At 43.5% G+C, this 12,395-nt stretch overlaps 1 protein-coding gene across 1 annotated transcript in view; it reads left to right on the forward strand.

Moving 5' to 3' along the window:
- The window catches only part of NUMA1 (nuclear mitotic apparatus protein 1), an 83,343-nt gene that overhangs the window by 24,536 nt on the left and 46,412 nt on the right, over positions 1-12,395 (forward strand). The window contains 2 exon segments of the mRNA XM_039369780.1: positions 4,979-5,053; positions 9,578-9,663. Coding sequence (XP_039225714.1) covers positions 5,009-5,053; positions 9,578-9,663 — 131 coding nt within the window. The 5' untranslated portion in view covers positions 4,979-5,008.

A 12,395-nucleotide genomic window follows, 5' to 3' on the forward strand; every position in this document is an offset into this window, starting at 1 on the left:
AAAAAAAAAATCTTGCATGAAGTTTGCATCCCTGCCCTTTGTTATACGGCTGACTCTGCCCGCCAGTTTCGAGTTCAGTTTTATTTTGGTGCAAATGCTTCTCTCGCCCCTATAACTTGTTTTTAAGACAGCAGGATTAGCTGAAAGCAGTCTCTGCAGACTTGTTTTCCTGCAATGGATTGGGTCCCTTTAAACAGCAGTGATAGCATGATGGCCATGTTCCAGTATCTCAGGGGCTGCCCCAAAGAAAAGGCAGTCAAGCTGTTCTCCAAAGCCCCTGAAGGCAGGACAAGAAGCAACGGATGGAAACTAATCAAGGAGAGAAGCAACCTGGAACTAAGGAGAAACTTCCTGACAGTGAGGACAATTAACCAGTGGAACCACCTGCCTCCAGAAGCAATGAATGCTCCAACACTGGAAGCTTTTAAGAAGAGACTGGACAGCCATTTGTCCAAAATGGTGTAGGGTCTCCTGCCTGAGCAGGGGGTTGGACTAGAGGACCTCCAAGGTCCCTTCCAATTTTATTATTATTATTAAATGGCATCCCTTGGAAATGGCTCTCCCTGCCTTTTTCAGCTTGACCAGCTTTGTGTGAGAAATTCAGGCCTTTTAAGATGTGTTACCTGTTTGTTCAGGGTGCTGCTGTCCCATCCAGCTGTTCTGAGCTGTGCAAAGAGCTGGCTGCTTCCCTGCCCCCTTCTCTGCCCCCAATCCATCAATCAGAAGGGACCTTGGAGGTCTTCTAGTCCAGCCCCCTGCTCTAGCAGGAGACCCTGTAACGTTTCAGACAACAGGTTCTCCAAGCTCTTGTTCAAAACCTCCAGTGATGGAGCACCCAAAACTTCTGGAGGCAAAGAGTTCCAGTGATTTGTTCTCGCTGCTAGGAAATTCCTCCTTCATTTCAGGTTGCTTTTCTCCTTGATGAGTTTCTATCCATTGTTCCTTGTCTTGCCTTCTGGTGCTTTGGAGAATAGGTGGACCCCCCTTTTTTTCTGTGGCAGCCCCCCAAGTAACCCCTAAGTCCTTCTTTTCTCCAGACTGGCCATTCCCAAATTCCGCAACCGTTCTTCATAGGTTTTCGTCTCCAGGTCTTTAATCGTCTTAGTTCAGTGGTTCTCAACCTTTTTAATGCGGCGATCCCCAACCGGCCGTAAGTTGAGGACTACTCAACCGGTCGTAAGTCGAGGACTACTCAACGGGTGCAGCACCGTTAGCAGAATGGGACTTTTGGCGGGCTCAGCAGGGCAGAGACAGCCTGGACAATTCCTATTGGCTTTGGAAAGCCAATAGAATTAGACTCTATTCAAGAGAGTCTATTCTATTGGCTTTCAAAAGCCAATAGAATAAAAGGGAGTAGCACAGTAAGGAAAAGGGGGGGGCGAAATGGTGGATGGCGTTGTTTGGCGACCCCCGTGAAATGGTCGTTCGACCCCAAATGGGGTCCCGACCCTCAGGTGGAGAACCACTGTCTTAGTTGCTCTTCTCCACACTTCTTTCCAAAGTCTCAACATCTTTTTTTTGTAATTGGGGTGGTGACCAGAACTGGATGCAGTGTTCCGGGGGTGGCCTTACTAAGGCTTTATAAAGCAGGACTAATACTTAGTACCTCCCTCGTTCTCCCACTCCCCTCCTCATACATACTTGGGAGTTGTGAAGAACCACTTAAAAATCTCTGCTGGCGAGAAAATGCAGCCGTTTAATGGAACGTGTGTCTTTAAATCTTGTGGGTGTTTCCAAGCGGTTTTTCTGTGGGCGTGCTCCCTCTGTGTGTGTGTGTGTGTGTTTGTGTACATTCTTCTGTAGCCGCTAGCAAGTCTGTGTCCCCCTTTCCTGGCCTCTGGTTGCATATCCTGCTGAGCTGAGTAAGAATTGTGTAGAGCTGGGGAATCCCTCGCTGCTGAGTTGCTGTGGCTGCTGTTGTGTGATGTGCGATGTGACTTTATGGCTAGATCATGGGGTGGTGACCGGCCCGAGGCTGATGAAAACTTTTACGCCTAGGTGGAGCTGCAATTATTTGGGTTGAGGTTTCTTAACTTCCTGGTGGTTCTGGAGCACAGAGAGCAAAGCGGTTGCAAGCCACACACCGGGACGTTGCAAAATACGCCTGCATTTGGGCGTTTGTTCATTTCTGCATTTAAAAAAAAATAAAATAGCAAAGAAACATGTCAGTCGATGCAGGCCGTCCTTGACCTCTTGCCCGCCGCTGCGCCCAAAATTTCCGTTGCTAAGCAAGACGGTCCTTAAATGTGTTTTTGCCTTGTTTTGCGACCTTTCTTGTCACCGTTGTTAACGGAGTCACTGCAGTTACTTACGTTAATGGCACAGTTGTTGACGAACCTTGCTCATCGGAAGGTTGCGAAAGACAATCCCCATGACCCCAGGGGCACTGCGGCCGTGGTACACACAGTTGCCAGTTGCCAAGCATCTGCATTTTGGTAAGGTGGCCACAGGGGTGCTGCAACAGTCGTCAGTGTGGGAAATGGTCGTGACTCGAACTGTCACTAAATGAATGGTTCATTCAAGGACTTCCTATATAGTCTTGAGCAGGGGTCTTCCAACTTGGCCCTTTGATGACTTGTGGACTTCAACTCCCAGAATTCCTCAGCTAGGCACGCTGGCTGAGGAATTCTGGGAGTTGAAGTCCACAAGTCATCAAAGGGCCAAGTTGGAAGACCCTAGGTCTTGAGCCATTGCAGGTGGGTGTAGCTGGATTAAAGTCGTGAAGGCAGCAGCAGCAATTGGGAAATGTGTGTGTCTGTGTGTGTGTGTGTTGGTGACTTAGGCTAATTTGCTGTGGGGAACTGGTCAGAAATAACTACAAGGGCATCGAGGTCATCGAAGGGGGCGCACTAGTTGTATGTGTTTTGAGTGTCAGCTGAGCAGTTTGATTAATGTTAGAATTCCCAAGACAGGGGTGGTCCTCAACTTAACGACAGTTTGTTTAGTGACCATTCAAAGTTACAGCAGCAGTGAAAAATGTGGCTGGTGACCGCCTTTCACACAACCAGACAATTAACAACTGACTCATGTTTATGACGGTTTGGCAACTGACTCGTATTTACGACGGTCGCAGCGTCCCAGGAGGAGTCACGGGAGTCCCTTTCTGCGACCTTCTGACAAGCAAAATCAAATGGGGGGAAGCCGGATTCGCTTAACGACCGTGTTACTAACTTAACAACTGCAGTGATTCACTTAACGACTGTAGCAAGAAGGGTCGTAAAATAGAGGCAGAAATTCACTTAACAAGTGTCAGGCTTAGCAGCAAAAATTTGGGGCCCAAGTGAGGTCGTAAGTCAGTGCCTGAATTTTGATCCCGTGATCCGTGGGGAGGATGCCCCAATGATTGTGTGAAAAATGGTCCTAAATCATTTTTTTCCAGTGCCGTTGTAACTTCAGACGGTCACTAAACGAACGTTTGTAGGCCGAGGGTTGCCTGTAATCCTTTGCATCTGCAGGCTCTTCACAGCCTCTGTTCACGGCCATTTTTTTATCTACAGGAATAGTGATTAATGGAGCCCTTGTGATTATGGTCGTAAAGTTGGTCATTGTGTCACCTGACTTTGATTTTACGACCTTTCTCTCCCGTCCCCCCAATTTGCACACCCATGCAAACAGGGCCTTGTACGAATGGGGCCATGTGCACCCGCACGGTCTTACTGGGCCCATTTCCACAGGCCTAGGCACCACCTCTGCTAACGCCACATGCAGGCGCAAGTGGGCCACGCAACCCGCACATTGCTAACAGACCTGTTTCTGCAGGCGCTAGATGCTGCCTCTGCTAGCACTGCGCTCAGGCGCGAATGGGCCACACAACCCGCACAGTGCTAGTGATTCCGTTTCTGTAGGCGCTAGGCCAGTGGTGGCGAACCTATGGCACGGGTGCCAGAGGCAGCACTCAGAGCCCTCTCTGTGGGCACACATGCCATCACCCCAGTCCTAGGCCTTCAGCTGGGTTTTATAAAACCTTTTCGCTTTAGGCCTCCCCTGCCGTGTGCAAAAAAAAAAAAAAGTTTCAATCAATCAGTCAATTTCAACTTCTCGAGGGAAAAAAAAAGATCTCACAAAGTTGGAATTGATTGATTGAACTTTTTAGTCCCACCCAGTCTGCCGTTACCACCGCAGCCACGCCCACCCAATGGGCCACGCGCACCCAATGGGCCATGCCCACCCGGCACCCGACGATGCATAAGTGGGTTTTGGGTTGCAGTTTGGGCACTCGGTCTCTAAAAGGTTCGCCATCACTGCGCTAGGCGCTGCCTTTGCTAGCGCTGTGCGCAGGCGCAAATGGGCCATGCAACCTGTATGTTGCTAGTGGCTCTGTTTCTGCAGGTGCTGGGCACCGCCTCCGCTACCGCCACGCACAGGCACGAACAAATCTAGCGCAAGCGGAGTTGAGTGTCCTGCGGCCCATTGGCCAATAGGCCACAGCCCGGCAGTGGGCCGTGGACCATAGGTTGGGGAGCCCTGCCGTGGGGCTGGTTTTGCTGGAAACCAGAAGCGCGTGCCACTTTCCGGCAAAAATGTCACAGATCCCAGTCACTAAGCGGGTATTCGTAAGTTGAGGACTACCCCTGCTACGTGACCCAGACACTTGTTTAAAGCAAGGCCAGGTTAATAATAATAATAATAATAAAGTTGGACGGGATCTTGGAGGGCATCTAGTCCAACCCCCTGCTCAGCCAAGAAAACCCATGACCATTTCAGACAATGGCTGTCCAGTCTCTTCTTAAGAACTTCCAGTGTTGGAGCATTCACCGCTTCTAGAGGCAGGTAGTTCCACTGGTTAATTGTTCTCACGGTCAGGAAGTTTCTCCTTAGCTCCAGGTTGCTTCTCTCCTGGATGAGTTTCCATAAGATCCCCTCTTTATTCACCCTGTGGTTTTGCTCTCTTTCAGCCCTTCCTCTGCCCAGCTTCCTAGGTGGGGAGGAAACTTTCCTGCCCTTAATGGATTCTTTCTTCTCTCTCCTGCTTCTTTAGGCTTGAATGTAACCTGGGAAAGACACAAAGATGTCGTCGCTTCACAACACCAGAATCTCGGCACTCCTGGCCTGGGTAAAGTAGCCCCTTCTTTATAGTTGAGAAAACCGCTTGGGTTGTGGGGTGGGCGACCTAGGGCCCCTTGACGGCCCGTGGACTTCAATTCCCAGAATTCCTGAGCCAGCCAAAATGGCCGGCTCAGGAATTCTGGGAGTTGAAGTCCACACCTCTTAACAGTTACTATCGGTGAGACGTGATGGGATGCGTCTGCCCCAGCTGGTGACTCTTCATCTTTATGGGTTTATTGGGTCATATTTAGCGTAGGGAAATAGGATGTTGATCATCAGATATTGCAACCGTGTGCTAGAAATATAAATAACTGCATCCTTTGGCTAAACTAGGAGCGTTTTTAAAAAAGGCCTTAACGTTTGAAAGCATGGAGACAGTTGGGAAAAATGTTCTTTCTTTTTTTTTAAAAAAAAAAAAAACAAGGTTTATTAATTTTCCAAGTTTACAAAACTCCCAAGTGTTAGGGAAGCAACATGGTGATTGGGTGGTCCATAATCAAAGAACAAGCTCTTTCATGCCTATGTCAGGTTACGTCATCAAAAATTTCCTCTCTGTTTCCCTTAGTTATTGTATCACATTCAAATTAATACATTGCTAATTATAACTCAGTCAGTTAAAACATTTATCAATATATTTTGTCTTATACGCCTTCATATCCTGTTTTGAATTTCAGCTAATTTCAGTTACAGCATTCCAGTTAACTTAATATCCATAGTCTTTAGATTTCAGGTGACCCCAAGTTCCCTTAGTTCATTACAAAATAATTGTCCTATCTAAAATACGTTTATTATTTACTCAGATAGCTTCTTACTTTATTTCACAAACATATTCTATTTCTTATCCCTTACTAATAAGATAACCTTTTTTTTAATTAAAAGTTTTATAAATTTTACAAAAAAGGAAAAAAAACAAAACAATACAAAGACAAAAAACATATACAAGGAAAAAACTAAACATTACACAAAAAACCCTCCCTTCCCCAACCTCCCCCAAGCACCCACCCTTCCCCCCCCCGAGCTTCCCAGAGCAGAATATAGGCTTAATTAAAAAAACAATTAGAAAAATTATATTTTAATATATATATATATATATATATATATATATATATATATATATATATGAATAAAAATTAAGAAAAAGCTATATAATATGTTTTAATATCCATTTTAAACTGTATAAATTTTATCCATTTATCCCAAACAACAAGAAATTTCTCTTGCGTTTGTTGCTTTAAAAAAGCCGAAATCTTTGCCATTTCCGCCAAATTAGACACTTTAAAAAACCATTCCTGCAGTGTAGGCAAAGATTCCTTCTTCCAGTATTGTCCAACTAACAGCCTCGCGGCTGTAATCAAATTTAACATCAATATAACCTCCTTTGTATCACAATCAGTAACTATACCCAACAAAAATAATTGCAGAGTAAATTTTACCCTCCTTTTAAAAATTCTCTGGATATTCCACCATATCTTAATCCAAAATGCTTTTATCTCTCTGCATGACCACCAAATATGGTAATAAGTAGCATCCATACACCCACATCTCCAACATTTAGGTTGTAGGTCAGGGTACATAAAAGACATTTTTTGTGGATCAAGGTGCCATCTATAAAACATTTTATAAAAATTCTCCCTTAAATTCTGTGCTTGTGTAAATTTGACATTTCTAACCCAAATAGTTTCCCAGGTGTCCAATGGAACTGGCTCACCAAAATTCTGCGCCCATCTAATCATACAATCTTTAATTAGTTCCGTTTCTGAATCCAATTCAACTAAAACCCCATAAATTCTCTTAATGTGGGTTTGTCTTTGATCCTTCACTTGCTTAATAAAATTTTCATCTTCTCTAAGAAAACCCACCTTACAATCCACCTTCCATCTATCTGCTAATTGCCTGTATTGGAACCAAGAATAAATAATATTTTCTTGTGTTAACTCTTCCCGTGATTTTAACTGCCAGTTTTGTCCATCCCACCTAAGTAACTGTCTATAAGACACCATGTCCATTTTAGCCCCTCTTTTTATTCCTTCTATCGCATGCCAAGGTATAGCCCATAATGGTACTTTAAAATCACTTTTATAATATTTTCTCCAAGTCCTAAGTAAAGGAATTCTTAAAATATGAGATTTAAAAACCCAGTCGATCTTTTTATTAAATATTAAATAGGCATGCCATCCAAAAAGTAAATCCCATCCCTCTAAATGAAGTATCTCAGGATTTGTCAAATTTACCCAATCACTAATTAGTGTTAAAACCACCGCATCATAATATAAGTTTAAAATTATGCAAGACTTCCGTGAGAGGGGTGGACTTAAGGTACCAAATTTGAAATTATATTACGATGCGGTGGTCTTAACACTAATCAGTGATTGGGTAAATTTGACAAATCCTGAGATACTTCATTTAGAGGGATGGGATTTACTTTATGGGTGGCATGCCTATTTAATATTTAATAAAAAAATGGACTGGGCCTTTAAATCTCATATTTTAAGAATTTCTTTACTTAGGATTTGGAGAAAATATTATAAAAGCGATTTTAAAGTTCCATTATGGGCTATACCTTGGCATGCGATAGAAGGAATAAAAAGAGGAGTAAAAATGGACATGGTGTCTTATAGTCAGTTACTTAGATGGGATGGGCAAAACTGGCAGTTAAGATTACGGGAAGATTTAGCGCAAGAAAATATTATTTATTCTTGGTTTCAATATAGGCAACTAGTAGATAAATGGAAGGTGGATTGTAAATTGGGTTTTCTTAGAGAAGATGGAAATCTTATTAAGCAAGTCAAGGATCAAAGACAAACCCATATCAAGAGAATTTATGGGGTATTAGTTGAAATGGACTCAGAAACGGAATTAATTAAAGATTGTATGATTAGATGGGCGCAGAATTTTGGTGTCCCAGTCTCATTGGACATTTGGGAAACCATTTGGGTGAGAAATGTCAAATTTACACAAGCACAGAACCTTAGGGAGAATTTTTATAAAATGTTTTATAGATGGCACCTTGATCCACAAAAAATGTCTCTTATGTACCCTGACGTGCAACCCAAATGTTGGAGATGTGGTTATAAGGATGCTTCCTATTATCATATTTGGTGGTCTTGCAGAGAGATAAAAGCATTTTGGATCAAAATATGGTGGAATATCCAGAGAATTTTTAGAAGGAGGGTAAAATTTACTCCGCAATTATTTTTGTTAGGCATTGTTACAGATTGTGATACAAAGGAGGTTGTATTGATGTTAAATTTGATTACAGCCGCTAGGCTGTTAGTAGGACAATATTGGAAGAAGGAATCTTTGCCTACATTGCAGGAATGGTTTCTTAAAGTAGCTTATCTGGCGGAAATGGCAAAGATTTCGGCTTTCTTAAAGCAACAAACGCAAGAGAAGTTCCTTGCTGTTTGGGACAAATGGATAAAATTTATACAATTTAGATTGGGTATACAAAAATATTACATAGCTTTTTTATAAGTTTTATTTTTATATATATATATAGATATTTTTTATATATATATATAAATATAAATTTTTTAATTTAATTTTTTATTTTTATTTCTTAATTTTTAATTAAGCCTATATTCTGCTCTGGGAAGCTCAGGGGGGGGAAGGGAGGGTTTTTGTGAGGGGTGGGGGATGGGGGGTTTTTTCTTTTTTTTTTTTTTTTATATATATGTAATGTTTAGGTTTTTTTTGTATATGTTGTCTTTTGTTTTGTATTGTTTTTGTCTTTTTGTAAAATTTATAAAACTTTCAATAAAAAAAAAATAATAATAATATAATTTCAAATTCGGTACCTTGAGTCCACCCCTCTCACGAAAGTCTTGCATAATTTTAAACTTAACCCTTGGCTTTTTCCCTGCCCAAATAAATTTATTAAGGCCTTTCTGCCATTCACTTAAATTAATCTCATTCTTCAAAATCGGTAGCATCTGAAACAAAAAGAGAAACTTGGGTAGAATATTCATTTTTATCACTGCAATTCTTCCCATGAGGGATAATTGCAACTTCTCCCAATTCTTCAAATCATTCTGTACCCTAACCCACAACTTTTCATAAAAGATAACCTTTATCATCTCAATCCAAGTTCTATATTATAATCCAAAACTATTATTCTAGTAACTATTGTTTATTTCCCTTATAGATCTAGATCCTAAATATTAAATCAATTAGTATCTTTTAAAAGGCATTGCTATGGAAGCCTGCTTGGCACAAAAAGAAAGCTAGAGTTAGACTTAAAAATGGTTTTTTTTAATGGGGCCTATAATGGAAGAGTTTAAAAACTCACTTAATGGCCTAAGGAGAACTTAAAGGGAAAAATGTTCTTTCTGAGCACAGGCCAGAATTTATTGTCCTTGGGAACCCCTTCCCACATGTTTCTCTGGCATAGTTGCTCTGTCTTGGCCTGCCTCATCGACCAGCGTTTCAGAGCGACGCCGGACAGGACACACAAACACACCCTGGGAACTCTGCCCCCTGCCTGGCACATGGCTGGCCTGGCACCCTCTGACTCGACTCTCCTTCTCCGCAGGTGAACAGCCTGAAGCTGGGTGATGCTGTCACTTCCTTGTCTCAGCTCCAGGACTGCAGCCTCTTCCTCAAGATCATCGGCAAAATGTAAGGCCGATTTGTCTTTCTTCCTGTAGGCTCTAGTTAGCACAAGGGTCCCCGATCCCTGGGCTGTGACCCCTGTGCCGGGCTGCAGCTTGTGCGGAACCTGGCTGCAGAAGTGTTGGGCATGAAGCTGCATTTGTGAAAGCAGCATTCGCACGACCGTTTCCTCTCCCCCCCCCCACTCGCCAGTCCACAAAGCCAAAAAAGGTTGGGGAAGCTGTGTCTTGGACCCTGTTTGTTTAGGATGCTGTTGACCCCTCCAGCTGTTCCTGAGCTGTGCTTCCCCTTCCCCACATCCCTGCCCTCTCTCTCTTTCTCCCCTTCCCCCCCCCACCGTGTGCATCCGCTGGCTGGGGAATTCTGGGAGTTGCAGTCCACCTATCTTAAAGTTGCTCAGATTGAGAAACACTGGTCCAGATGATTTGTTCCATTATATCTTATATAATAAGAGCCCTGGTGGCTCAGCGGTTAGAAGACAGTGTTACAGGCTGACTCTGCCCACTGCCAGCAGTTCGATTCTCACCGGCTCAAGGTTGACTCAGCCTTCCGTCCTTCCAAGGTCAGTAAAATGAGGACCCAGATTGCTGGGGCAACAGGCTGACTCTATAAACCGCTTAGAGAGGGCTGTACAGCACTGTGAAGCGATGTATAAGTCGAAGGCAGGGATAGGCAACCTTGGCCCCTTCATGACTCGTGGACTTCAACTCCCAGAATTCCTGAGCCAGCATGGGGGAACTGTGGCCCCTTCATGACTCGTGGACTTCAACTCCCAGAATTCCTCAGCCAGCATGGAGGAAATTTTGGCCCCTTCATGACTCGTGGACTTCAACTCCCAGAATTCCTCAGCCAGCATGGGGGAACTATGGCCTCTTCATGACTCGTGGACTTCAACTCCCAGAATTCCTCAGCCAGCATGGGGGAACTATGGCCTCTTCATGACTGGTGGACTTCAACTCCCAGAATTCCTGAGCCAGCATGGGGGAACTGTGGCCCCTTCATGACTCGTGGACTTCAACTCCCAGAATTCCTCAGCCAGCATGGGGGAACTGTGGCCCCTTCATGACTCGTGGACTTCAACTCCCAGAATTCCTCAGCCAGCATGGAGGAAACTTTGGCCCCTTCATGACTCGTGGACTCCAACTCCCAGAATTCCTCAGCCAGCATGGGGGAACTATGGCCTCTTCATGACTCGTGGACTTCAACTCCCAGAATTCCTCAGCCAGCATGGGGGAACTATGGCCTCTTCATGACTGGTGGACTTCAACTCCCAGAATTCCTGAGCCAGCATGGCTCAGCGTAGAAACCTCTCCCTTTTCCCTCAGCGTGGCTGGCTCAGGAATTCTGGGAGTTGAAATCCACCAGTCATAAAAGAGCATAGGTTGCCCACCCCTGGTCTAAGGGCTATGGCTATCTTCCTGTTTTGGCGTCATCTGAAAAGGCTGAGGCTTCTTAAGGTCTTCAGGATTGAGTGTGACTACGGAAAGACCCCCAACTCTTTTTGCCTGGTGGTGAGGAGACCTCTGCCCAGCCTTCTGCCACAGATGGGCTGCTGAGATCCCGCAGGGCCCCTCCCTTGAGGGCAGCATCCCGGGATTGGCCCCGCCAGCCTCCAGCCTGGCACTTCCCTCGCCTGGGTGGATGCTGATCCTCCCTTTGTCCAGGGAAGACTCCAGTTGACTTTGCTTTTTCCAAAGTGGATTGATTCTCTCCTCTCCTCTCCTCTCCTCTCCTCTCCTCTCCTCTCCTCTCCTCTCCTCTCCTCTCCTCTTCTTTCTTCCTTCCTTCTTTCTTTCTTTCTTTCTTTCTTTCTTTCTTTCTTTCTTTCTTTCTTTCTTTCTTTCTTTCCCTTTCTTTCCTTCCCTTTCTTTCCTTCCTCTTTCTTTCTTTCTTTCTTTCTTTCTTTCTTTCTTTCTTTCTTTCTTTCTTTCTTTTCCTTTCCTTCCTTTCTTCTATCCTCCTCTTTCTTTCTTTCCCTTTCCTTCCTTCCTCTTTCTTTCTTTCTTTCTTTCTTTCTTTCTTTCTTTCTTTCTTTCTTTCTTTCTTTCTTTCTTTTCCTTTCCTTGCTTCCTTTCTTCTATCCTCTTTCTTTCTTTCTTTCTTTTCCTTTCTTTTCCTTTCCTTCCTTCCTTTCTTCTATCCTCCTCTTTCTTTCTTTCTTTCCCTTTCCTTCCTTCCTCCTTCTTTCTTTCTTTCTTTCTTTTCCTTTCCTTCCTTCCTTTCTTCTATCCTCCTCTTTCTTTCTTTCTTTCTTTCTTTCTTTCTTTTCCTTTCCTTCCTTCCTTTCTTCTATCCTCCTCTTTCTTTCTTTCTTTCTTTCTTTCTTTCTTTCTTTCTTTCTTTCTTTCTTTCTTTCTTTCCCTTCCCTTCCTCCTTCTTCTTCTTCTTTCTTTCTTTCTTTCTTTCTTTCTTTCTTTCTTTCTTTCTTTCTTTCTTTCCCTTTCTTTCTTTCCCTTTCTTTCCTTCCTTTCTTTCTTTCTTTTCCTTTCCTTCCTTTCTTCTATCCTCCTCTTTCTTTCTTTCTTTCCCTTTCCTTCCTTCCTCCTTCTTTCTTTCTTTCTTTCTTTCTTTCTTTCTTTCTTTCTTTCTTTCTTTTCCTTTCCTTGCTTCCTTTCTTCTATCCTCTTTCTTTCTTTCTTTCTTTTCCTTTCTTTTCCTTTCCTTCCTTCCTTTCTTCTATCCTCCTCTTTCTTTCTTTCTTTCCCTTTCCTTCCTTCCTCCTTCTTTCTTTCTTTCTT

This window comes from Crotalus tigris, unplaced genomic scaffold, assembly GCF_016545835.1.
Source record: "Crotalus tigris isolate CLP2741 ecotype Arizona unplaced genomic scaffold, ASM1654583v1 scf7180000021220.622782, whole genome shotgun sequence".
Taxonomy (NCBI): domain Eukaryota; kingdom Metazoa; phylum Chordata; class Lepidosauria; order Squamata; family Viperidae; genus Crotalus; species Crotalus tigris.